The sequence below is a fragment of the Coloeus monedula genome (genome assembly GCF_965178545.1).
Source record: "Coloeus monedula genome assembly, chromosome: 6".
Classification (NCBI taxonomy): Eukaryota; Metazoa; Chordata; class Aves; order Passeriformes; family Corvidae; genus Coloeus; species Coloeus monedula.
Window position 1 is genome coordinate 25,287,052 of NC_138786.1, and position 27,618 is coordinate 25,314,669.

The 27,618-nt window shown below is 47.2% G+C and overlaps 1 protein-coding gene across 1 annotated transcript; it reads left to right on the top strand.

The window, feature by feature from the left end:
* Positions 1–1,019: 1,019 nt before the first annotated feature.
* On the top strand, positions 1,020–27,043 carry ARHGAP1 (Rho GTPase activating protein 1). Its single transcript, XM_082283222.1, has 13 exons — positions 1,020–1,069; positions 6,032–6,215; positions 6,994–7,086; positions 17,592–17,679; positions 17,917–18,048; positions 18,548–18,634; positions 19,269–19,367; positions 20,072–20,179; positions 21,372–21,448; positions 21,839–21,916; positions 22,464–22,592; positions 22,745–22,848; positions 23,273–27,043. The coding sequence occupies exons 2-13, from the start codon at positions 6,077–6,079 to the stop codon at positions 23,450–23,452; spliced, it is 1,314 nt and encodes a 437-aa protein (XP_082139348.1). The 5' UTR covers positions 1,020–1,069; positions 6,032–6,076; the 3' UTR covers positions 23,453–27,043.
* The last annotated feature ends 575 nt before the right edge of the window (positions 27,044–27,618 follow it).

Genomic DNA, 27,618 nt, shown 5'->3' on the forward strand with positions numbered 1-27,618 from the left:
GGGTTCCTGCCCAGTTGCCCTGACACCACAGTACTGCAGGCACTTCTGGAGTGGGCTGGCCAGAGCATGCACCTTGGCTTGCCAACCAAGGGAGCACTGAATCAAACTCTCCTTGAGGGAGACAACAGAACCAGGTTTCCAGGACTTGCTGCCTTCTGTCCCATTTCCACTTTTTCTGCTGCAGATCTGGGATCCACACCCTTATCCAATTTTTCTTTGCACCTGCCACTGGTCGTAATTGTTGAGATGGGCTCAACATGCTGATTCTGTCTCCAGCACCCTGGCTGGGCATGGCTTATGTTTGAAAGCTTCTGGCAGCCTGTGGAAATGTTTGGTGGACAGCCTGCTAACAGGGTCATTGAGGACTGTGGTTTCATCAGCTACCACCCTAGAGACCTCGGGATCCCCTGCACAAACACAAAGGCACGATGGGTGAATTAACGCTGGCTGTTACGTGATATGATTGCTACTGGATAAGAGGAGGATGAACGATGGAGATGGATACTCTGCTATGCAATAATCCTGGGGCCCTGCCATGAGAACCATTACTTTTATGATCTTTTTTCCTTTTAAACTGGGGAAAAGGGACAAATCTCTGATTTCTCACCACAGACAGTACCCGTGCAGCATTCCTAGTGTTTCACGAGCAGTATTTTTAGGAGGTATCGTTATGACTGGCACAAAACAGGGCGACAGGCTCTTTTCTCGACTGGTAGCTCCTAAAAGCGACGCAAGGTCCGGACCGCCGTCCCGCAAGGGCTGCAGGGCGCACACATGCCGGGGACGGCTGAAGGCGCAAACCCGACGCTCGGGAAGGCCGGGCCGCTCATCCCACCCACTCTGGACCGCGGCACGCACCTACGAGGGGTTCTGCCTGCGGGGGCGGCCCGGGACCCCCGCGCTTCCGCAGCCGCCCCTCGGCCTCGGGCGCTCCGTACCGCCGGAACCCTGCGAGGGAGCAGCGGACGCGCCCGGACGGCGGCCGGCAGCGGGCGGGGCGGGGCGGGTTCCCCCGGCGGCGAGGCCGCGCTTCCGGCGGGCGGCGGTGTTCGGCGGGCGGCGGCGGCAGGTACGTACCGGCACCGCGGGGCGGCCTGGGGTGCCCGGGGAGCGCGGCCAGGCCCTGCGTGCAGCAGCGGGGCCCGGCGGCCTGTCCTGGTGCTGCCGAGCCGGGGGAGCGGCCCGGCGGCGGGGCTGGGGCTGAGCGGGCCGGGGCTGGGCCCGGAGCCCCGAGCGCTCCGCCGGGGTGTTGCCGGGCTTGCCCTGTGTGGGGGTGCGGCTCGGCTCGCCCGCGGTGCGCGACTGGTGAAGCACCGTGGGGACCTGGGCGGGGAGAGCCGGGGCCGGCAGCCCACAGGATCCTGGTCATCGCTGATCGGTGCTGGCGGTGCAGGCGCCGCCGGAGCGGGGCCGACGGGCCGTGCTGCTGGCTGCTCCCGACCTCGGCGGCTGCGGCGGGGCTGGCTGCCATTAACCCAGGTGCCCAGCAGCAGGGGCTGGTTCTTGTCCTGCCTTCAGGTAGTGGGCGGGTACTAGGGGACCTTTGTTTTAACAGTGTAAATAGCAAATCTGTGAGCCTCGTAAGCAATCTTGAGGTTGGCTCAAGGGTCTCGCAGGAGATGAGTCGAAGGGAACGGGAGAGAACAGATGTGTGATGGAGGGGGTGAAGAGGAGGGGTGCAGCCCGCGCAGGGCTGTGTGTGCCCCACTGCCTCCCTCACATGGGAATCCTGGGTGGGTCCTGCACGGCACTGAGAGCAGCTTCTGTACTGCGCAGCAGCTCCGGAGAGAACATTTGGAGAGTTGAGCGCTTTTGCCCTCAGACGCTGCAGAGAACCTGTAAGGGGAGGTTGACTGCTCGCTAGGGTGGATTTCCAGCGGGCACGGAGGTGGCCTTCAGCAAACGGATTGAGGTGACTGGGGAAGGAAGGCTGCACAATTAAAAAGCTATTGGAATAATGACGGACCGAAGAACTTCCCTGAGCAATAGCGTTTCTGTCCTGCGTTAACTGCTCATGGTGAGCCATGACAAGATCTGGCCCTTGTCCTCTACGTTCTTTCAGGGTAGTACCAGAGTAGTGATGCTCTCGGTGGTATCATCAGTCTTGATGTGAGGGAATACGGGGGGTGGACTTTGTGGGTGAGTCTTGGTTCTGGAGTTCATTCATGCACGTGAGTACTCTGAAGGTCTGCTGCTGAGTAACTGCTCCCTTTTCTTGCCATGTGCTTGTTTTTAACACTGTAGCAAAGGGCAAGGACTTGATTGATGTGTACAGAAAAAGAGACAAATGGACAATAACAAATGTGCAAATAAGCCGAAGCTGGGAGGAGGTGTGGATGGCAGCAAAGTCAGAAAAATAATCCCGGAACTGGGACTGCGTTGCATCTGACCATTGCTTGTTCAGCTGGCATGGAAAAAGAGGCCACTTTGCTTTTGTAATTCTGTATTGTATGTTCAGCTCCAGGGTGTGGTGATATATGCATGGACATATTTTGAAGTGTAATTCGCTTCTGAACTAATAGTACATCTGGAAGAAAAACAGGAAAAGGAAATTACCAACCAGGTGTATCTTAGGAAGAAGTGGTAGAAAAATAGTGAAACTGAAATTGCAGGAAAAAATAGTTTGCATGAACAGCAGCTACCAAGATTTCCTAGATTTAAGTGAATGGTCTTCCCTGGCTAAATTCTGGATCTTATATAAGGAATCTTCAGCTCAGAATTTGTGTGAAAATTGTATTTTAATGGACTGAGTTCTCTCCTTTAGCAGAATGTGCTGTTCTCCATCACGTCTCTCTTATCTAGGAAAGTTAATTTTTATTAAACAGCAAGTGTTCAGGTGCAGTGTAGTTGCAGAAAACATATTTAAATACTTGGGAAAAAAAGGAAGCTGTTGGCTCTTTAGAGCCTGGCAGTAAGTAAGTGCTTCTGCTGCCATGTGTGATTCTTCAGTTTTTAAATGTTTGGCTAGAGTTTTTGTTTTTTAAATCCAGGCATATATTTTTTCTTATCTTATTACTTGCTATATGGAGTTTACCGCTTGCATCTTGTCATGGCATTTATGTAAAACAAGTGCAGTTTTTAAACTGAGTTAAATCTGTTGAAATGCTCTTTTAGTGTTAAAAAGCATGAAATGTTTTTAACAAACACTTCACCCATTTTAACAACCATGTCACCATGATACATATGGACTTTCTGCTTAATGACAGATCCTGATGGATCGTTTTTGAGTACACAGAGAAACATCTCATGCAGCTGCATTGTTGGGAAGTGAAATGTGTATCCTTATACGAAGAGCCTAAATTTCTTACAGTTTCTTCAGTTTTTTACATCCTAACTCCAGTTCTCTCCTTCTCAGAGCCTACTAGTTCCCAAGCATTTAGTCCTAAACTGCTGTATGGTTATCTGATGTGAGACCCCGTGCTTTTGCCTTTTGCATGTTGGGAAAGGGCTGGAGAAAATTCTGCAAAACCTTCTGGGACTCTCTGGGTGCTACAGTCTGGTTCACGAGAAGGACCTGAAATCTAAGAGGTCTTCTGGTCTGGATCCTCTTTCCATTAACACCATGGAGCACTAACCTAGAGCCAAGCAATGGAGCAGGCTGTGAAAACCACATGAAGGTATCTGGAGAGCCTTGTCTGTTTTTCCAAGGGGTAAGGCAAGAGCACTATCCACTGGGCTCTTTTTCCAGTGTGGCTCCTACTAATAACTTCCTTCTTCCACATGGTGCCACACTAACATTAATTTTATGCCTCAGGGGAAATCCCCCAGTGCTGTTTAATAACCAGCTCTTCTGTCTCTGAACGAGTGCTGTGAGTTGACTGTGAAGCCAAGTGGTGATCTGTGTAGGAGCAGGGTGACTTGCTGGCCCTATGGCAGTACCATCACTGCTCTGTAGGGGGATTTGGATTTGGTCCCCAGACGTTTCATGAGCTGGCTTTGGGGAAATTGTTGCTACCGGGCATCCCCAAGAATCTCCCATGAAAGGCATCTCAGTGGATGGCAGCAGTCGAACGTGGGTCCTCTGTCCCCACCAGGGCCGGAAAGTCCCTGAGAGCTGTGAATGCTGAGAGGCTGCCCTAGGGAGCCATGGATGCTTCCTCAGCATGGAGTACTGGCTTTTGGGGCTGCTGAGCTCCTGTGGGAAATGCTTTAAGCTCGCTGAGTCATAGGAGTCAGTGCCTGCCGTTACCATAGAAATCAGATCAGCTGCTAGGGGTGGGGAGTCCTTGTCCTTTGGCTCCACTGCTTCGTGGTTCCAGCATGAGCTCATGGTGCTAGGGAACCTGATTTCTTGCTCCTTGGCCTGTCAAGATCAGAGGAGGTCAGGCAGCTCTTGCAGCCCTTGCCAGAGAGCAGGGAATAGTTTTGCTTGGGTCTTTGCATGGCTGCAGTGGTGGGACCCTGTGTGTCTGATGTGACTTGCTGCCTGTATATGTCATGCTCTTTCATATTTTGGGAAACATTGCAATTGATTAGTAATAGCTTCCAGTCCTTTGGGGGCCCCAGAGAGGTGAAAACTGGTAAACTGGTGAGTAGCAGATAAGGGAGGACAGGAAGTAAGTGGTAAGCTTGGAATGATCCGGATGGAGAGGAAAAACACTGAATATCCAATTTCCTGTGCTCTCAAAATGCATCTCCAAGCTTGGTGACAAGTATAGACCTGAACGTGGATGTGACACCTTCCAGAGCTCAGTCTCTCACAGGTTTTGTCCTCTGTGCTCAGTCTCAGTAACTGTTTCATTGTTTTCTCTGGATGAATATACACATTCAAGCTCTAGGGATGGATGATGCAAAACATCGTTGCCCCCTCTCCATTCTGCTAAAGAAAATAGCTTTACTGTGAATATACTTTTCACGCTAAGATGTTGTGCCTCCTCAGATCATCTTTGAACCCTTTGCTTTCCTCATAATGCAAAAATAAGCACTGTGAAACAGTGTTACAGAGACTCTAGCTGATGCAAGGTGTCACTTTGTTTTTCTACAGTTCTCTTGGCTTGCTGCCTGCTGACCACTGAATTATTGTCCATGTGGTCTGTGTGAGCAATCCAGATCTACAAAGCTGTCATTTTTAATGTTTCCTTGTTTACTTCCAGGACACCGAATTCAGAGGATAACAGCTGTTTCCTAAGCATTGTCCCTAAGAGTTGGTACTCTTAGGAGGTCCTGTATGCTGTGCTAGCTCAGTCCCAGGTTTAATGTATCTTCTGCTTCAGATGAGAGTGAGAAATATTTGCAAACAACAGCAAATGCACTGAGCTGTCTGTTTCTTGGACTCTCTTAATTCTTTGGTCTCCTCAGTATTATGGCGTGCTTGGTGAAAAATATTCAGGCAGTATGGCTTTCAATGAAAGAGATGATTCCTTGCTGCTAGCTGTTATGTAGAAGGAAGGATTTACTGGGTGATGCTGAAAGGAGATGAGGGTTGTATGTGTGTTTTTCCTCCCTGTCTTACTAGCTCAGCCTAAAAAATTCTTGGTTTAGGGAGCTGTTCACTTCTCTGTTCAGATCCCAGCACACTGAAGCACCCACTTCAGTGTTGTTGAGAGCTCTGGCTCTCCATTATGGGGAGAAAGAGGGGGGGTGATTCTTGGGAAAGCTTCCAGGACTGGGCCAACTGTGGAAACAGCCGGGCTTTGTGCCAGCCGTTCAGAGGGAGGGGGAGCTCAGAGCTGTACAGGGAGTGTATCAGGCAGGGGCTGGTGCAGCCTGTCGCCTTCCGCAGCGTCCTGGTGCTGCTTCTGTTTCAGGAGAGAAAAACTCTTCTGTCCAGAGCTGTGGTGAGCAGAGACTTGTTGAGAGGGTTGATACAGCTCTTGATGGCCTCTGGTAGCTATTGACATGAAAGAATCTGACATGTCGTCCCTGGGCTTGGAGAAGGAGGAGGAGTTCCTGCTTGCATTAAGGGGGAGGGGAAGCATAATCTCTGGATAAGTAAAGATAAGGGAGTTTTGGGGAAAAATCAGTGAGAAGAGGAAGCGCCTCTGTGGGGAGGTAAATTTGTGATCTGTGTCTCACCTAACAATCTGTGCAGTCCTTGTTCTAGACTCTGCAAAATAAAGTGTGGTACTTGGGAACCATGGCTACAGACCCACTCTCGGAGCTTCAGGATGATCTGAACTTGGATGATACCAACCAGTCCCTCAGCCAGCTCAAACTGGCCTCCATAGATGATAAGAATTGGCCAGCAGACGAAGCCCCTGCTTTTCCCAAACCAGGTAAGTATCCTGCTTGTTTGGGATCTGGGTTTTGGCCGAAGAGCAGTTGTTTGTCCTGCAGCTCTGTGGTCATATCTACATATATATAGAGAGCCTCAGTTCCATTTAAAAGCTTTATAGACACATTAAACTTGCACCACACCCAAGTGAATCAGGCTCAGTATTGAACAGCACTAAAAAGTGCAGAGCCAGCTGGTGTAAACATGCTCTTGTCAGTCCTGTGCCTGGCTACATTTTGGTGCTGACAGTACAGATGTGCTGTAAATCCTTGAGTCTCCTCCACTATGGCCTCTTGCAGGAGAGTTGGGCCTTCAGCACTGGACTGGTCTCAAACTTCCGTCTGGGAGGTGGGGCTGGAGATCTGAGTTGTTGCTCTGAAATCCTGTGCTATGAACTGCTGGCCAAAGAGGTCAGGAAAATTAGCTCAGGGACATACAGGATGGCCATCCATCAAGGGACTATGTTAAGATCCTCCTTTTCTGAAAAGCCATGATGGTTTTGTCTTTGTGAATAATTGTGATGTATCTGAGCAGTTGTTTGAGAGAATGTGCATTCTGAGGGATGCATATGGACCCCGTAGGACTGACAGGACTCTTTTGAAGTCGTTGCTGCTCTTGTCCCCTCAGAATTTCAAAAGTATGTTTTCAAGGTGTACAGTTGCATACATTCATCCCTCTCATGTAGAAGTGCCATTTTTTCTTATACCTCTATCTCTTTGTACTTGCCAGTGTGCTCCAGATCTCTTCTTCTGATTGCTTGTTTCTTGTACTTTGTGCAGACGACTCCAAAGGCTCCCCTGAGCCTGTCACTCACCTGCAGTGGGACGATCCCTACTATGATATCGCCAGGCACCACATTGTGGAAGTAGCAGGTAGGAGCCTTTCTGTTTTCTCCTTTGGTGTCTTTGCAGCTGGGCTGAGGAAGGGCTTTTCTAATAGGGCTCTGGGGACATCTGCTGTTTGCCAGGCCCCAGTGGCAATGACAGGTGCCACTGTGAAGAGAAGGAGCACCAAAATTCTTGAATGTTTGTGGTATGTGTAATTTTCCATTGACTTCAGCTAAACTTGAGTTCCTTTTTGGCTCTTGCTGTCTTGATTATATTATTAGCAGGACTCAGTTGCTTTTGCTGAATTGTTTTAGATATGGCCCTTTACTACATCCTGAGCACAAAAGTGGTTTTTGCATGAAAATGCCAGAGAAATTGCCTACGTAAGCAATACAGCTGTAAGGTCCTCAGCTGACTGGTTAACCCTCAGTAGGTGGCTTCTCTCGTATTTGAATGGCCAGAGCTTGCCATCCTGTCTAGAAATAACATGTACAGAAATCCGAAATAGGGGGAATAGGCCTGTGTTCCACTTCAAGGAAACACCTGTTCATTCAGGGTCACAAGCATTTGCATTTTCTTTGTGTTTTCTTGTCTTACACTAACCCTTGGTGATATACTGCTGGGACGTCCATAAGAAAGAGTTTTGGGGGTATTCTTTAGGTTCCTGTGGTGAGCCTGACTGAAGGGTAAGGCCAGTTTGTCTTGTGTTCCTTGCTTTTTTTTTAAAAAAAAAGCAACTCTTCAACTTGTTGCGACTTGATTCATACTTCCTGCTTGGCTATCTATAGCCACCTCCTACCCCTCCTAGTGCCACCTCCTAGCCTTCCTATTGCCATCTCTGCCCCACGTGTGAATTTTCAAGGAAGCAGAGGCACAAGCTGGAGTCCTCCTGATTCAGGGTTGTTCTGCAGCAGAGTTTGTCCACAAAGGAAAGAGTCTCAGGCACTTACTTTGATAAGAGGTGTCTTGATAGCATTCTTATCTGGGCAATTTTCTCAAATGAGCTTTCTTTTTCCTGATCTCTCATGTTCCATCTTTTGTGGAACAAAATAATAATGGCAGACTCAAAACCTTGTTGTTTTTTGTCTTCTGCTCAGTTTGACAGACCAGATTTGCCAGAAGTGTTTTCATTTGCAAATGTGTTACTAAGCTTCTTTTCCCTCGGGCTGGAGTTTCAGGATTGGAGTTTATAGAGGTCCGTACTCTGGTCTCCCTGCTGCTGAAACTGGAAAGGGACAGATGTGTGGACTCCACCATTTCAGTGGTAATGACCAGAATATTTGGAATGCAAATGGCAGAGGTAATTGGTGTTTGAGGACTCTGGCACAGGGTGAGTTAAATGATACAGTTGTTGGCTTTAGACTAACCTTCAGACAAAGTGCTTAGCAAAATTTAGATCAGAGGCATTGATAAGAGTGGAATGTCAGCCCCAAGCCAAGGATATACTTTGTCTACTGCCTGCTGGCATAAACACCACTGTTTCTGCAGGATTTCTTTTCCAAGGTTAGGTGGGTTTTTTTCTTTGACAAACCCTCTGAATGGAGTCTCACTCCAGTGGAGGTGTGTGTCAGCAGCTGTTGGAACGTAGCCATTTGACATGGTCTAGGGTAGCAAATGAAGAATTAGCCAGCTTCCTGAAAAGATTCCGGGAAGAGATGGTGGCTGACTGGGAGCCGTGCCTGCATTCTGAACTCTTCCCCGTTGTGGTTTAAATTTGTATTCCAAGTGAGCTCTGTGTCCCTGCAGTGTCTGTATAGTGCAGGAACAGCTCAGAGAAGCTTCTGTTCTTGGCTCTTGCTGGCCAATTTTCACCGGTAGCTGACGCGTCTGAAAGCATGTGATGGTCCCCCACACGGCGTGTGGTGCGGTGCCTTTCTTGGCGCTGGGAGAGCCTGGAGCACAGCTCCAGATAAGAGGATTTGCTGCCATATAGGTCTGAAACTTGCTGGTTTCTCATCTCCTGAAAGGAGAATTTATGAAGTTGATCAAAGAGGTGTAATCTGGGCTCTGGGAGGAAGCTGTTAATTTTTTTGGGGTCAATAATTGGTAATTTTAACTGTTGAGAATATCAGACAGGGTACTGTTCTCTGGACTGTTGTTGGAGGTGAACAATCTGGGAAAGTCTGGGAAAATCCTATTAGAAGTAGCCTGGAGAATAAAAATCTTACTGGAGGATTAATATGAAACTGTTAGACCTGGCTCTGCTGACAAACTGTGTTTGTCAGCACCTTTAGGTGCAATGAACACTGGCTATGCTGAGCCTGAAACACAATATACTCTACCCTAATTCTCGTGTAAGTATTAGCAAGTGGCAGCAGATCAAGGATAGTTTCATCCATTCTATTGATTTATTAGCTTTCTGTCCCACGTTCTTCCCTGTTCTGCACTTCAGAGCAGAAAGCTTATGGCTAACTCTGTTCCTGCCTGCGCTAAAATATATTCTGGGATGATGATGCTATTTTGAGACAAAAGTAGAAGGCTGGTTCCCATCCTCGGGCTGAACTCCATGGTCCCAGTGTTATCCTGTGTGGTCAGAAAAGTAATTGCTTCTTGCTGGCTGTGTGCATGGTGTTAATAACTTAATAAAAGCCTGGTTTTGATGACAAAAAGTTAGCACACTCATTTTCTAGCTGACCTTAATTTCTGATTCAGTTTGAGGCATGCTGGATTTGAAAAGTCTGACTATGTGACCTAAAGAGGGGAAAGTACTAAAAAATATTTTGCAGAATTTCTTAGGAAAAGAAGTTTTTGGGGTTTGTTTTTCACTTAAAAATGGTGCAGCTGTTTCATGGAGACTCTCCTTTGTGCCCTGTGTTCCTGTCTCTTCTGGGGACTGGGATCTTGCTGGAAGAGGCTGTCCGTGGGAAAGGAGCAGGCATGTCACTGCTGTCCCATGTGGTGGTGTGTTACACAAAGATGACAGCAAAAGGCATCCAGGCCACAGTCCTGAGGGAGTACTCAGAACTGGAGTATTGCTAGGAATCACAATATTTTAGTTTAAGGAAACTTTCTTTTGGTTCTGGGACTCGATGCTTTTCTGAAGGAAGATGATGGTGCTCTGCTGGTGCTTTCAGAGCTGCCTTAAGGTGTGTGTTTGTGGAGTGTTTTATGCAGGCTCTCAAGAGGTCTCTGTGTGGTTTTGTTCTTCTTGACTCTGAGTGCCTCTTTTTGTGAGTACTGTAGCAGTGAAATTCTTCTTTACATGTGGCCAGAAGCTGGAAGAGAGGAAGTTCGATTTCACTGCACAATCCACTTCTAAGTGTGTTTTTTTCCTTGCTCACATCACTCAGCATTCGGAGGAAACACAAGCTCCTGGTTGAGGGCTGTTAAGGAACTATCCCAAGTTTCTGTTATGTTCAGAGTTTCTGTGTTCTCCTGCCAGTTCTTACATAGCAAAGGTGGTGCTTCCATCTTCTTAGGGGTTGAGGCAGACTGGATGTGACATAGTCTTGGCCTTGAATTTTAGCACAGGTTGAATTGCAAAACTAAGGCAGGTAGGTAATAACAATCTGAAGGAGGTCTCTGGAGATGGCAGTTCATACTGTGGCTGCGTGGGAAGAGCAGGGCTCTTGTCAGCTGTGGCAAGGTGTTCCCTCCTCATTCTGTTGCCCAGTCTGAAATACTGATCTCTTCTTTGTGGTCAATATGCAAAACTATGGCTATGAGGTTTGTCAGCATTCCCATTTTACACCATAACTGCCTTGCTTTCTTTTGGGATAAGAAAATGGGGGCTTAACATATATTGGCATATGAATTTCTCACTGCCATGGAGGGTAGAAGACAGTGTATCTATCAGTCGTCAGGAAAGTGACTGTCACTTTATACTCCAGCTACATAATCCCTGCCCAGTGATTTCAAAACTTTGTTGAAGCTCAGAGCATGTTTCTGCTAGTTTTGTGGGAAATCTGCTGCCTCACACCATTAATTATCAGACTGTGGGGCTGCCCTTGCAGAACAGCTGTGATGCCAATATGTGTAAGACCTGTTATTGAAGTGGGAAAACAAGGTGGAGAGCTGTGAGTGTACCTTCTTTTGTGTTAATGGATTGAAGTTGTAGTTTCAGCAGTAAATCTGTTTTCATTGGTGAATCTGGTACCAAACCTACCCAACAAACATTGTGGCTGCAGGTGCCAAAGCTGTAACTGGTGCTGATGATTTGGTGTTGGTGATTGATTTTACTTCCCCATGTCAATCTTGGAACACCAGTAGCTGTTGTTTCTCTAGGTAGGCAAAGGTAGAAGTGGCAGACAGAACTTGCGTTGAAGGTGTGCTGCAGTGTGTTTTTGGTGGCTAATGGACTCAGCAAAGGCCCATTAGCAAAGGGTAACAAGGGTCCTTTTCCCTTCAGGCATGGGACGTTATTACTGGCTCCATTAATACAGGCTGCCTACATTTCTGCTGCTTTTGGATGTAGTTTCTGGCTTTTAACTTTTTTGTTTGTCTGTTTAAGAATATTTTGTATGATAAAAAATGATGAATTGCCTCTGTGAAACTGAGTCCATCCAAAGCAAGCCCAGCTTGTGCACCATATTTTGATATGCAAGGTCAAGGGAAGGGAGAGTATCTAAGGAATTTTAAGTTTCTAAGGGAGACCAAGAGAATGGAGAATTTCTTCCTAGAGCCCTGCTCTGCAAGCCCTAGAGCCCTCCTGTTGTGATAGGCCCATGTGGGTCTGTTGAGTATGTAGCTGTGAGAGTGATGGAAAGAGGCTGGGTATGATAATAAATGCTTTCATAAACAAGAGGAACGTTGGGGGTTTTTTTTGTTTGTTTTGTTTTTTTTTTGTTTTGTTTTTTTTTTTTGTTTTTTTTGTTTTTTTTTTAATTCTAATTGGCAGTTTATTTTTTATTCAGAATCTACTAATCTTGAAAAAAAGGCTATGGGTGTTGGATGTGTTATTCATATGGTATGATGCCATTCTCTGTACACTTCTGAAGTTATTCAGAGGACTTCAGAATTAATTGCAATTAACCTTTTTTAAAAGTGGTAGTACAGCAGTTGCCATTTTGGTGACAGAGGAAGTGTAACAGTAAGGGCCAGAAATTTGTTTATACAGAATTAGCTGCAAATTCAGAAAAGAGATTTGGGAATCAAGGTTGCTGTTTTTGCCTCTAATTGTTAGATAAGGCTGTTTGGAGAGGAGCATGGGGGAAAGATGAAATGGAATGACTTGAATGCTGCAAGACAGCGGCTAGATGCATCCCAGTGGCAATCTGGCTAGGCTCTCCAACTTTACCCTCATGATTACTTTCTGGGAAAGGATGCAAAGCTTGGCTTGCTATAACTTTTTTTCTGTTCCTCCAGACCAGGGTGCACTTGATGGGGCCCAACCAGGTAGGTAGATTTTTTGTGGCACTAACGTTTGGTTCTGTAGATCATGGTATTCCTTTAGCATGACCATGGCCTGTAGCGGGACTGTCTCAGGGGAGCCCAAACTTTGCTCAGCCTTAGGCTGCACTGGCAATTTTTCAGGAGTCCAAAGGCTGCACAAAATTGTCGTCTGGGGGCTGCACCTCTGCCTCAGGCACAGCAGAATCATCTGAGCCAAATTTGGCGTGTGGGCTTTACTTTGGGCACTTCGGGGCTCATGGGTCTCAGTGTAAATCCTGGTCCTGTCCTGTCATGGTGGTGGCCTGCTTGGACCAGTTCAGTTTGAACTCCAGTTTATCCTGTTACTATATGTGCTTTGGAAGTTTGTTCTAGGATTGCTTCCTATTCTTTCACATGATCTGGTGCTGCACTCATGTGCTAAGCAGCTGGCACTTAAACTGGATTCTCCATCTGAAAGCAACTTTTATCTATTTCTTCTCCATTTGGCTGCAGAGATGTTGTGTTCTGGTAACTTGTTTGCCCGAGGCCATGCTTGACTGCCCTGTGCTTGCTGAGCATTTGTTAATACTCTCCGGACTTCAGTCCTAAGTCTCAATAATTTGGCTGCTGGTGCTTTCATGCTTCTCGATGTACATGAAAACTTCTATTGGTGTGAAATTCTTTTGCTAAGATCTTCACACAATTCATGGAAATGCTGATTCTCATTTCCTCATTATGTGGAATCTTTTCCCCCTTTTTCTATGCTCTCAGACATCCTCCCATTCTGCACTCCTTAATCTGACCCTCTAGTATATTTTGTATCAGTTACACAACTATATTCACTTCATAAGGCTTTCTGTTTCTGGCAGTGTTTGGATATTGGGAATATCGAGGTGGAAGGTACCATGTATTAAAGTACTTCTGCTTTGAGCTCCTTACCTTCTTTTCCTGCAGGGCTAAATCCACTCTGGAATTCAAAAGGCAACTAAAATCTACTATACTTAAACGTTTCCCAGCTGTGCCATAAGCTTAGCAGGAACCTGAAATTACATTTGACAGGTTTTTTACTGACAGTGGCTCTGATTAAACATGCTAAGCTTTGTGAAATTTGCGTAGTAGTGTTCCAGTATTCTGTAGTGGTGCCCTCTCCTTGACCCTGAACTCTGTTAAATCTGCTGTTTTACCAGTAACACTAGCTTTTGGTGGCAAGTTTTATCCATCTGCATTCTCTCCGTATCAAAGTACTTGGATATCCCCATTTGAATCTTTCAACAGGGTGGGCACTTAACTGAGGCTACCTGATGAAGGTAGTAATGAGCAGAGTCTCTAGACTGCAGTTAGGCTGCCTCAAATAATGACATAAATGCTAAAGGATATATTTCAGGATATATAACAGATGTACTTCTATTTACCTAGAAGTAGTAAATAACAGGATTTGCAAGCCAGGCATGTATTTTCCATGTTGGCTGTGCAGATTCATTCAATAGTCCTGTCTCAGGACATTATTGCCATCTTGATTTGAATTTCTGCTGTGATACGGTCGTATTGCTGTAGGTTTCAATCTGAAACATTAGCCTCAGTGTTTAAATTTCAGCCCTTTTAGAAGTTTGGCCTTGCACTCATGGCTTGGAAACACAGCAGTGATTTTCCTTGCCCTGTGTCTCAGAAGTACCCTGGAAATTCAGGCGAGAGGAAAAACACAGTTTGGGCCTTAAAAGTACCACAACAATGTTCAGGAGGTTATGTCCATCAGTGCTACAAGTTAATATCTCTTTAGATGAGCAGCTGTCTTGGCTGGAGAGGCTTTAGATATTGGTTACTGTCTTGCTCTTTGTTATTAAAAGCAAAATAATCTGAATTACATCCTTCAGGGAGGTAGTTTGATTCCAATGTACATTGAAAATATTTTTAACGTATGAACTTACTAAGTTGGGGTGCTCTGTGAGTACTGATGGTATATAATTGGTTATTGGTTTGTTGTTAGCTATTGAGCATTCCTCATCTGGGAGAGGTAGGAGGCAGCCTGAGAAGCCAGGTGATTACTTCATGGTCTATAGTTGTGTTCAGTGGAAACTTCAGCTGTTTGCAATTGCAAACAAGGGGTGAAGACCTAGGTACGTAAGATTAATATTGCAAACAGGAAAGCAAATAGTACAAGGGATGGAGCATCTGGGGAAGATCAAACCTGATAAGAATCTGTTCTGTAGGAGGCAGAGGCAGTTTCCTCCAACAAGAATATGTGGAATGGACTTTAGGTTCTTGTTTATAAATTGGAGCAACTGATTGTTCAGCTTTGATGTTGAATTTTTGATTTTGTCATGTCTGGAGCAAGGAGACTGATCAGATGTGTCAGGTAGAAACAAGATTGGGAGTTGATGGTTTTGAAGTTTCTGTGTTGACAGGCTGAGCTCAGTGTGATGAAACTGGAGCAAAACCCGGAACTCAGAAAAAGGCGTGCTGGTTCCTTTGTAAGTCTCATGCATAAATTCATTCTGATTTGGAAGGCAAAGCAGGCCACTCCTTTTGCAGTCATCCAGGGCACTGTAGATTATATTTGATGTACTTGGCCCTGGAAATTGTCCAGGGGATACATGCCATCTCCCCTTTGGCAGAATCATGGATTGTCTGTTTATTCTTTGCCAGTGATCCCAGACATTTTCACCAAGGCTATATAAGGAACAAGATTCTAGACTTTGCATAGGCCCTGCTGTAGGCTTTTATGTCATTTCAGAGAAAGCTATTTAAGCTATGTGGTTCCCGAATTGTGACTTGTCAGGTCTGAGAATCAGTGCCCAGGAGCCTGAGCTGAGTGTATGGCCACCCACAATATGGCACAAACATGGTGCTGTACTGCACACCACAAAGGCCTGCCTTGATCAAGCTTGCAGTCTGCATCTGGCCCTCAGACCATTCACTCTGGTGTGAAATGCAGCCTCTCAGTTAACTGAAGATATCACCTGTTCTGAATTTAGCATAGAGCTAAGTATGATCTGCAAAGATCTGTCATCTTTCTGACCATTCTCTTTCATGACTATAAAACTCAACAGATTCTCAGATGCTACGTCTTCTTGGTGCTCTGTGCAGGCAGGACCCTTTGTCCTTCAGATAGAGACATACGAGTTGCTCAAGACCAATGGGAAGAGTCACAATATGCCATATTCCTTGCCCAGGACTTTGTAACCTGCACTTAGTCTTTTAGACAACTCAATTACATTAGACCTGTCCCTAAAGCTCATAGCAAGCTACTAAGAAACTCTGGGCTAGGCAGAGAGTGGGCTGCCATGGGATATGCAATGTGATGTTGGTCTTGTGGCCTGGCTGTGACTGTATCCGGTTGTTCCAGATGAGCCTTGCATCACTCTCTCCTAGTCCTGCATTCCGGGTCATGCATCCTCCCTAATTGCCCTGTATCTCCGCATGTGTATGTCCCTGTGATGGCCTACGCCCCTTTCCTGGTCTGTACCTAGTGCTGCCGCAGTGTCCTTAGCTTTTGTAGAATTTCTGGCTTGTGTGCATCAGTAAGTTCTGTGTTGTCTGGTTAGTGACTTGAAAATGGGACTTGCAAGGTGAAAATAAAAGCGAACAAGTAGCAAGATAATCTGTTCTGGCAAGATTGGGGCAAAAGAGGACTGGTGGCATCTTAATGTCATGGCTGGTGTATATGAGTTCTCTGGCTGCCATTTGCAGCACCAAATGGTCATCTGGTACTAATAGGCAGTGTTCCCAGAAATGTCAGGTTTGCTATTCCGAGCCCTCAGTTGCTGCATGGCAAGTGTAGCCAAGTGGTAGTTGAGGGCCAGAGCCCGTGCAAAGGTGAGAAAATGGCTGCATGATCTGAATATTGTAAATCTATGTGGGGAAAAAGACTTATTTCAAGAGGAGTGATGTATTGCAGGTCTCTCCTGCATAAGTAGTGATCCTTGCTGCTTTTCTGTGCCGTGGTCTGTACGAGATGGTTTACCATATGGGAGGAAGGAGGGTATTGTTGAGTATAACATCAATAGCCCCATTCACTGTTGCACTCTCTGCTTGACAAGAAAACACAGGTTTCAGAGCAGGGTGAGTAGCTAAAAAGGTGGGAAGACTTTAGCCCTTCATACTAAAGGAACCATTTCATCTCCACTGCTGCTAAAAAGAAGTCATCTTTGTGGAAATGGATTGGGTGTTGTGTCTGGGAGAGAATCAGACTTTCCCCTCAAACTCTGTATGTCCAGATTTGTGACCTGGTTCTTACTCATCCCAATCTCTCTATTTCCCAGCATGTCTGCTAAGCTTGGCCATGCGCATCTGCTTGGGCTTTGTTCATGGGGCTGAGATCTCTGCTGGCAGAAGTCCACTGACAGTTGAAGACTGGCTTTGGGGAAAACTTGGCTTGTTGTCTCTGAAGCCTCAAGTGGTGGCTGGGAGTGTCCTCCATGACGTGACGACGCTTTATGGGTTATTTGGTTCCAGTGCGATGGGGACTGTTTTCTGCATGGCTTTTACAAAGAATGCTTTGTTGTGCTGCACTTCGCAGCTCCTTCCATCTCTGGCTGGAAAAATCTCTCTGTGGATGGAAAATCTAGGAAGCAGTGAAGGGCTCATTCTACAATCCCCCTGGAGAATCCAGCAGCCCTGCTTGACCGATCTGTAGAAGAGACTTAGGATGATGCTTGCTTCTCGTCTTTGGGGTGTGACTGGAACTGCTCTTTGTCTAGGAATTTCTTGGCTTCCAGGGTATGAAATGGCCTGTGTTCTGTGTGCAGGACTAAGCTTCAGCTGAAGCAAGAAACAGATGCACCAGACTATAAGCAGTCTGGGACTGTGTGCAGGATGGAAGGAGTTACTGTGCCAGTGAGGGGCAGTTTTCCCTGTGCCTCCCTGGACATGTGTGCATCAGGGGCACTGCCCAGGGACAGCTTTGCAGGATTAATGCTCTGAGCACTCTGCTCTGGACTTGCCTCCATTCCTATGTGCCCCGAGGCATCCTGGCTTCCAGTCCTTCTTCTCCTTTCAGGGCTGGAGCAGGGAATCTGTTCTTCATTCTCTTTTGTTGACTTGCCATGCCCGTGGTGTTCAGGTTTCTGCTTCCACACTAGGCCCAGGGTAACTGCTGAAAATCAGATTTAGCTTTGCTGGCAGCTGTGACAAACCAGACTTCTGCCTTGTTATGGTGGTTTCCCATTCTTTATTTACCCCTTGCTTCCAAGACCACAGTGAAGTCCTTAAACTCCCTGTAATCTCTGGAATTTTATCTGCAGGTGATGACAAATATGGAAGAAAAGTAATTTTGTTCAGTGCCTGCCGGATGCCCCCAAGCCATCAACTGGATCATGTGAAACTGCTGGAGTAAGTAGAGTCTTAGTAGGTTGCTGTTAATTTCTTAAATCTGACCTAATTCTCAGGTGCTGGATTCCTGGGGACAGATCTGCAGTAGCTTCTTTAGCTGGACATGTCTTCCCAAGTGCTTACCTCCATTGCTGGAGATGCAAGTCCTCTATTATGGCGCACAAAAGGACTCCCAAAGGGAGGAAGAACCTCTCTGTAGCAGAGCACAAAGTGACTTTGTCAGTTCTTTCTTCTCAGGTACCTGAAATTCACACTAGACCAGTATGTGGAGAGTGATTACACGTTGGTGTATCTGCACCATGGCCTGACCAGTGAGAACAAGCCATCCCTGAGCTGGTTGCGGGATGCCTACAGGGAATTTGATCGCAAGTGAGTAAGGCTGCAGCAAGCAAGGATGTTATGTGCTGTTCTGCAGCCTGACATAGAAGATCTTCCCCAGGCCCCCTGTGTAGCTTGGTGATCATAATTTACTGTCATTTATTCTCCTGCTTAAGGAGGTGGATTGTTGTTTAATACAGACTGAATCACAGGACAAACAGCTCCTTCTGTAGTTACATCCTTTAAGCCAACAGGCAAGCAGCAAACCCAGGACCTCGTGCAAGTGTGTCAACGTCATGGTATAATTGTAGGTTCCTGGTGAGGCTGCTCTCTGCTTTTAGATGAATCTTGGAATTCAGGGTAGCATGCCCTTAAGGCTGCTGAGTGGCCTGACACAGCTACAGAGCATGGGAGAGCAGAGGCCATGGGTGGTGGGGTGTGGTGATGCCCAGTGCAAAAGGGATGAAGCAACCAGGGTGCCTTAATCTTGCGGAAACGTTGGTTCCTCTGCTTAAAGTTCAATTTGTCGTTACTGGGCTTCTCTTGACAGGTACAAGAAGAACATCAAAGCCTTGTATATTGTGCATCCAACCATGTTCATCAAGACCCTACTGATACTCTTCAAGCCTCTGATCAGGTAGGAGGGAAGCACTATAGGAGGCTCACCCACATGCTCACACTGTGGGGGAACAGTGGGGCATTCTCAGAAGGGCACAAAGTGAGCCCAGGCTGCCAAGCCTATCCTGGAGTCTCTCACCTTATTCTGTCTCCTCCTACTTCTGAGCTCAGAAATACTCACACACCAGAAATAACTCTTTAGGAACCTACAGAGTTTGTAGCTCTGTGCTGCTCCTTTTCTCTCCAGCCAAGTAGAAGTAAAAAGTTGCAGGCTCTGCTAATAGTGAAAAAGGAAGTGAGAGTATCAGTCCAAGTTATATTTGATTTATTGTGATACTGAAATCATAACGCACTGAAATAATTGGGAATAAAACTTTCTCAAGCCTATTGCTGAGCATCGGAAGGAGAAACCCAGCATTTTAGGGAGCCTGCTGCTGCTAGGGCTTCTACTGCATCTTGGAAAGTCTTTCCATCTCCTAGTAAAATAGATGGAGTGGGAGAGCTATGTGGGTGACATCTCTGCTGCTCAACCATACCTACCGTTTGCCCCACTGATGTTTCTTGCAGCCCCTTGCTCTCCTTTTCTGTAAGAAGTCAGTTCTGTTACTGGATTTCCCCTTTCCTCACATATCTACCTTTCTTTTGTTTTTCAGCTTTAAATTTGGACGGAAGATTTTTTACGTGAATTACCTTAGTGAGCTGGAGGAGTATGTGAAGCTGGAACAGTTGGGGATCCCAAACCAAGTGCTGAAGTAGGAATGCTGCTTGTCTCCCACTTGCTTAGGGCTCTTTGAGAGGGGACTTTTTTTGAAAGAGTGGCAAGGGAAGGACGAGTTTGTTCCACTCAAGCAGTGGTTTTGGAGGGTGTGGTGACAAGTTGCCTTAAAGACTGTGCTTTCTCTCTATAGTCCTTCCTGTGTATCCTCGGCCCCAGTCCCCAGCTCTGTCTTTGAGTTAAAAATCCTCCTCCAGTGGAGCATTAATCCTGTATCTCCCACTCACCCTTCGGGGACTTTATGCAAGATGCTGACCTTAACACTGACCTGGAGCTCATGGTGTGCATCTGCTGTGTCTGGGCACCTGCTTAGCTCATTTTGCACCACTCAGCTTGTCTGGAGCTTCCCAAAATTGCCATAATCTCAGTCCTACCAGATTGCTTCCCTGTCCCACAACCACATATGCATCTATCTCATCACAGGCAGTGCTGTCCTGGCCTCCTGCCCACGCTGTTACTCATCTACTCCAACTCTTGATTCCAGATAGATACTCCTTTTCTCCTTGCTTTTCTTCTGGCAACCAGATGTTTGTTCTTGTGTTCCAGAGCTCCTTGTCTTGGTTTTACATAGGTGTAATCGACCACAGGAGTCTGGTGCTGTTACCAGTGGGTGTGCAGTGCTGGGTTCATGCACTTTCTGGGAGGTGGAGTGGCTTTTTACTCGTCTGTGTTTTGCTGCAGATATGATGAATACCTGAGATCCCTGCAGAAACCTTTGCAAGTGCCCCAGAAGCCAACACCCCCACGCCCACCACTGCCAAACCAGCAGTTTGGAGTCTCCCTACAGCAGTGAGTATCTCTGGACTGTGTTGCTTTTGCCCTGACTTGCTTGATATGAGGTCACTGTATTTATAACTGAACAACAGCAAAAATAGCTGCAAAATTTCTTGCAGTTTAGTTTCCTATGAAACTTTAATAATTTTCCTGAGGAACTCTGTGCTCATGGCCAGATCCTGACTAACTCAGTTCGGTTCCACCCTCTTGATCCCTGGGTTAGATTGTTTTTGCAACTTAGGATCACTAAGGGAGGAGCAAAATAAGGGCCATAGGGACAGCTTTATGGCACTAGAAACTTCCTTGTAAGCAAAAGAAGTCCATAGGAGGATGACAGAGGTCTCTTTAGGACTATGCTACTTTGAGCAGTGCTGTGGGTTTGTTTCTTAGTTGTTTTCCAAATAATAAATTCTATTTTAGAAGCACTTCTATTCACCCTTGTAGTGAATCCCACTCCCTATTCCTGCATAGTGACACAGGCAAACACAGACACTGGCAAGGGGTGGTGATACTGAGTAAGTGTTGAAGGTATTTTTAACTTTGAGTGTGGTTTTGCCTCCCCAGGGAATGAGGAGGAGCCAGTACTGTGTAGCTAGACAGATCCTCTGAGGCAGTCTGGGAACACATTCCCCAGCTTCAGTGCAACATTTCCAGATGGTGTTTGCTGTGGTGCTGTGTGCCTGAGCTTGTTGGTAGCCTGGGGGGGGTGAACAGTGCCAAGCTATCAAGTGGTCTGGACAATCGAACGTGAGGGTGGCAGTGAACATCTTGGCATCACAAGGTTTTCCCTGATGGCCACTGTGTTGATAATTCTTCTGTCACGGGAGTGTGGTGCCTAAAATGTATCAGCTTCTTTCTGCCCTTGTTCCTATGGGAAAGGAAAAAGGAATCGTAACCCCTTCCACCTGATTCATTCATAACTAGCATCCTTGCCTTCTGGGAAACCCTTTGCCCTGGCATGTAAAGGCTGGGATTTTTACAGAAGATGGAAAAATGTTCCTGTGGTCTAGTAATGAGCTCCTAGTTGCTCCAGTGAATGATGTAACATGATGGGTGAAGAGGATAGAAGGCTGGAATGAATAATGGCTGAACCAGGGATGGCGATAGCAAGATCATATGTAGTACAGTTTGTGCGGGCCACTTCAAGAGTTGGGGGCTGCATACAGGGCAGGACCAGTCATGTATAACCTGTTGTTTCTTGCTGCAGTCTCAGGGAGAAGAGCCCTGATCAGTCTCCAGTTCCTCTGGTGGTCAGAGACACCATTGCTCATTTGCGGGAGCATGGTAAGTGTTTGGGGAAGCTGCAATCCCTTATCAGTGACCTCTTCTGTCCAAGCTCCCATCAAGACTGTGGTAAGATAAAGAAGAACAGCTGTCTGGAATAGGGTGTAAAATCCAAACTAGGGGAGTTATCCTTCAAGTGAGATTGTGCAGGGCTTAGGAGACCTCCTTGCTCCAGGAGTCCATACTCCCACTTGTATAAGAGTAGCCAAATGCTCTTTGTATCCTTTGTCTGATACTGGAAGCAGAAAGAATTGTTGTACTCTAAGAAAGGGACTTGTTGACATGTGTCTGAATGCCTCACAGCATGAATTTGTAATTGTTAAGGTCAGCATTTTTAGAGACTCTCACATGGGTGATTTTTTTTCTTGTCCATCTTCTGTCACTTCACAGCTCTTAATACAGAGGGGATTTTCCGGAGATCAGCAAATACACAGGTTGTCAAAGAGGTCCAGCAAAAATACAATATGGGTGAGTGCCCAAACACATCAGAGCCCCTCTCATTCCCTAATTACTACTGTACAACTGCAACTGTGTTGGAACTAGTCTGTCATGGATCCTCTCCTTCTCTGATAGGTCTGTAGGTGAGGACTCATCTTGGGGTATGACCTGAGTTGCAAGGGAGAAGCATCTGATACTTCTGCTGTGTGGAAAACCTATTCCTTCCCACTCATGTTCCCCTTACTGCCGTTTTTTTTCCTGAAAGTTTCCCTGTTTCTTGGGGTGGGATATACCGTCTTACTCTGGTTATACTGGAGGGACTGAAGATGACCAGGAAGAAACTTAGTCATGTTTCATTTGATGACTTCTAAAGATGTAGTGCTGGATTCAGCACTGCTTTGTATATGATTTTGGGACATATTTTTCCACTCTGCTAGAAGATGTGGTGCTTCAGGATTCTGTGTTCTTTAAAATACTCCTTCCTTAGTTTTGGGCTCTGACCATCATGTCTTGTCCTTTGTCTGGAGGAGGTGCTGCTTTGGCCAGTGAGCACTGAGTCTCTGCTCTGCTTTCGCAGGTGTGCCTGTAGATTTCCAGGAGTATGAAGATGTCCACCTCCCTGCTGTGATTCTCAAGACCTTCTTGAGGGAGCTACCTGAGCCCCTCCTCACTTTTGGCCTCTACAGCCATGTTGTCAGCTTCCAGTGTGAGTTGTAACAAGTGTGCTACTCCCTGAATGTTTCACTGGCTAAGGACAAAGATGTCTTAGTGGGGGCATGTATGGGATACCTTGTGACTGCCAACAGGGCTTTCATCAAGATGGGTGCTGAGGATTGTCCCATCTCTCTTGATTTTTAGGTGTGGAGGAGGAGAAACGTGTGGATGTTGTTCGCAAAACACTCCAGGATTTGCCGGAAGAAAACTACCAAGTGCTCCGTTTACTGACAGCCTTTCTGGTGCAGGTGAGCACTAGCCTAAGCATTTGCTTGTCATAATGCTGAGAGGGGCAGGCAGGCCTTCAGCCTAAAAGGTGTAGGCATACAGCCTGTGTGGTCTATGCCAGGGAGGCTGAAAGCTCCCCATGGTGGAGGTAGAACTACAAAGTATCTGAGTAGAAGAGTGGTCTCAGATCTGCTTTACAGCACTTTCTGCTGCCGAGGAAGCCATTGCAAGGCTATTCAAGCAAGAGGGAAGATCATGAGTGGTGGTCTGGACTTGTAGAGATATTATCTGACAGTGCTCTTGGTCCTGTTGTTATGATATGGCCTGGTTAGCTTTTCTCCTCATTTTCTCTGGGAGTCTGTCAGTTCTGGCTTTGGGGAGGGTAAAGGGCAGCTGCTGTGCTGTTCTGTAGGGTTCACAATGGTCTCTTTCCTTCCCACATAGGTCTCTGCTCACAGCGACAGAAACAAGATGACAAACACCAACCTGGCAGTTGTGTTTGGCCCAAATCTTCTCTGGGCCAAAGATGTGGCCATCACTCTAAAAGCCATCAATCCCATCAATACCTTTACCAAATTCCTGCTGGACCACCAGAAGGAGCTGTTTGAGGCTGCAGAGGCCTGAATCCAGGCCAGCCCACACCTGCACACTGTGCCCACCTTCCCCCTTCTTTGTCTTGGAGCTGTGACCAAGCTGTCTCCAGTACAAAGGGACCATTGATCTTCTGGGTGATGAGCAGAGTGAGGGCTGTGGAGATGATGGTGAAAGTGTGCAAGTAAGTGAGCAGGAGACCTGCAGCTCTGGATGGGCAGGGGAGCTGGTCTCCCAGCTGCTGAGACTGGACTCCTAACCCACCTGTGCAGCTCCTCCAGGGTTCATCACCAGTTTTCTGCCCTATCAGATGATCTGCCTTCCTTTCCTCCTTCCCTTATGTGCAGTTTTTCTGCCCTCCTGCTCCCTTCCTCAGCACAGATCTTTTTGTTCAAGCTCCCAATAGCCCCAGCTCACCCCTCCTTGCCTCAGCTGGGCTGTCTGGGCTAGGGTGGGCTTGCTGGGTTTTGTGATGGAGACATTCTTACTGCAAGTGCCATTTCTCAGCACTGAACATGCATCCTGCCTTTCCCCAGAGGCACCTAAAGCAGGGAAGGGAGCAGCAGCCCTTGTGCTTCAGGTAGCAGCATGTCCTGCACTTGCAAACACCATTCTAGACTCCCTGCTTTTGGCAGGCAGGTGAAGGACAGGCTCACAGCAATGGGCTGTGTTACCTGTCAGACTCCAAAACAATGAAGGTGAGTTTAGCCCAAAGCCCAGCGTCTCTGGGGTCACCCACCCTAGACATTGTTCAGTGTTTGCTGGACTGTAGTGGGTGACTTGCCTCCTGTAGTTACCAGCTCAGGTGTGTTTGTCCTTCCAGCAGCACTTCCAGCCTGTCTGGGAAGGTTCATGCCGGGCCTGGCTGTGCATGTGGGCCAGCTGTGACCCTTTGGCAGCTGGTGTGTCTGAATGGCAGGAGGAAGTGCCCTGGTGGCACGGAGCTGCTGAACACCGTAAGGATCACTGTCTGTCCTGGCAGCAGCACAAGGCCTCCTCTTCTGGCACATGTATCTGTGCTGACTGCCACAGACTGCCTTGACTAGTTAGTTGTCTTTTTGAGCACAACTTTCCCCAGCACAGTGTAACAGAGCATGGCCTTGAGGGAAGGTCTGGGGACTGGGGCTAACCCTTACTGTGGAGTGCACCAAGCCTGGATTACAAATTTCTGCCCAGGTGCTGAGCACTTGTGTGCCAAAGCTGTGAGGGAACAGCTCTTCCATGCCAAGGGCCTTTGCCATGTCTCCTCCTGGGTTCATACCTTCCACCATACCATCTGGTCAGATGCATCCTGTATGCCCTGGGCACAGCTGGAGAGATCTCTCCAGGGCATGCTCAGAGTGGGGTGGTTCTGGCACCTCCCCAGAGCAGCTGCAATACTGTTAGAGCGTTGGGATTAGGTTGCCTCATTCCCATTACCTGAGCTAAAAGAGATCCTTCTTAGCCTGGGCCTGTTAGGGTTTTAGGAGAGAGCTTCTAGCCTTACTTCACTGGTGGGATATATCTTTGTATCTTGTGCCCTGTGTGCCTGGGCCAGACCTCCCTGCTGCATCTGGCCTCAGGGACAAATCTTTTGGACCAAGCAGAACTGTTTTTTTAAAAGCTACTGGATGCTAAATAGAATTTGTTTTTTCATAATATTTTAGCCTGCCTTTAAACACTGACCAAAGGTTGGTGCCCCTAGTGTAATTGAAGTAAGTGGCATCTGCTGCAGCAATTAAGGAGATTGCTCTTTTTGCTAAACTCTGGAATGGGGATGGGTGCAAACATAGGCAGCTCTGCAAGGCAGTGCAGGTGCAGCCAGCTGGCTTGCAGGAGGAATACCAACATGTGGGTGGGAACAGTGAACAAGAAGGTGAGCATTACTAAGACTGGAGCAAGAGATGTTCTAAGATAGGACTGGATCTGATCCATTCTAGATACTGGGAGACTTTGCCCTATGGAGGCTACCAGACTGCTGACTTCAAGTCTCCCTCTTCCAAGAGTAGGAGCCTTCCCTGTTTGGCCAGGATATGAATTGTTTCATCCTGAACAATTCACAGCAGTAACCAAGTAAATGTTTTGGAGGTAGAGATAATCTGCTCCTAATTCATCTGTGAACTCTTTTAGAGTGAGTTAGCAGGGCTGATGTACTGTGGAGGAGTAATCTGGGGTGGACTAGTGTGAAGAGAAGTGTACTTGCCCCAGTGTTTAAGGGGCAAGCCTGTGGAGGCTGAGGGAGCCTAGTGCAGCCCCTCTTTCCCAGCAGGCACCCTGCTCTGTGGAGGTTTTGATAGGGGAAGAAGGAGACTTCCTGCTCTGACTGTATCTGCAGCTGACACTGGCCTCAAATTCATTTCCCTAGAGGAAAGGCAAGCCCAGCTAACTTCTGGGACAAACAGGCCCAAGCTCAGCAACCTGGAATCCAAGTGCCTGCGTGCATGAGGCCTGGCCCTATGCACTCTCTGGGGAAGGTGGCATGTTCTGGCGTTGCAGAGCAGCAAGGACTGTTCCCTGCCCTTTAGCCAGAGGAGCAGTGCTGGAGTAGCTCCTGTCCAGGGGGAAAGTGGAGATTACTGCAAGTGTCTGAGTTCTGGCTGGAGTTGGGTGGTTTATTTTGTGGGGTTTTTTGGGATTTGTTTTTTTTTTAAGTGAATTCTTGAAATGACATTTCCTTTTTTAGCAAAATAGAGGCTGATTCATCCCCTGCAGGCAGGGATAAAAGCCTGCTCTGGTTCAGTGCCTGCAGGGAGCAGATTCGGAGAGTGTTCAGGGAACTACTACTGCTCATGGTGAGAAAGTGCTTGCAAATCCTGGAAGGGACCCAACTGTAAATATCCCCGTTCCTCTGCTGCTCCTTGTGCTGGAGCTGCTGAGGGCCCTGGAGCAGGCACAGTAACCAGGGTTGCTTTTGCAGTCTGTTCTCCTGAACGCCTTGTATTGAAATACCTGTCCTGTGACCTGAGCCAGGAACTGGCCCGGGCCTGCCTGCAGCCTGTGTCAGGTGGGTGGTAACCAGAGCCTGCACCTGCCGAGGCCAGCGGGTTAAATTCCCTCCTCACAGGGGCAGGGTGCTGGCTGGGCTGGGTTTCTCTGCCTTGTATGGGTCGGGGACAGTATACAGTTAAGGTGCTGGTCTGTGTCAGTTTTCTCCTTGCCGTAGAGCTGCCCAAGGGTCTCTTCCCTGGCTTATCTTTCAGGTTAGCTATTAGCCATTTCTTCCTGTGGGGGTACTTGTTCTGCATCAGCCTCCTGCTTTTAGCACCAGAACACCTCTTCTAAGCCTCCTGCAGTCTTAATGGCCTCTGATCACTCCCTGGCCCAAGCTGTGAACTGACACCAGAGCTTTTGGGTGGTGCAGGGGGTCTGGGGCCATCCAGATGCCTTGTGGCAATGTGTGCTAACTTGAGAGAGCCGAGGGCCAGTTTGGTCCCAGTTTCCCTTTTTATGTACAGGGGCTCCTGTGCAAAAATTTTGGCTTTGCTTTTGTTGCTGGCGTTCCCTGCCTTCTTCTTTGTTGATGTTCACCAGGTGCAGGCCTGGGTTTTCACGGTTCACACTGTTTGTTTTCTTTTAATCTGCACCAATCTTGTATTTCACAGTTTGCACTTTTTGTATTTCAATAAAAATCAAAATGTAGTCTCAGATCCAGGTATGTCTGTCAAGTGGCAGCAGCAGTGGCACATCTACAAGAAACAGAAGTTAAGACTGTCTATGCCGCCAACCACAACCATGCTGAGAGGGAGGAGAGAAAGTAAGAAATGCCTCCTATGTGAGTAACTCTGAAGAAATACTAGTTTGCAGGAGCCTTGGGCTGGAAACCGAGTTAAAACAAAAATGTAGCATAGATTTGGCCCTTTCCTGAAGAGGGTTGTTCTTTCACGTTACCATCTTCCTGTCATGATGAGCAGTCTGCCTAGGATTGCCCAGGGTGCCAAGTGGGAGCCACCTCATGATTAGCTGGCTAAGTTTATCCTGTGGCCAGGTGATGCAATGGAAGCCTGCACCATCTCATTTCATCAATGTATGTGGATTGCTAACTTGATGAACAATAGTCTGGATAGGACCACCACACTCCCCTTGATCCATATTCAGTTCACTGCCTTTTCCTAAAGACTGTAATTTGCCTGTTACTTCAGTAAGCTTTTTGGCTAGGATGCAAGAATTAGGAGTAGAATGGAGAGCACTGGAGCTGAAACCATCAGCATTGGGCAGTAGCC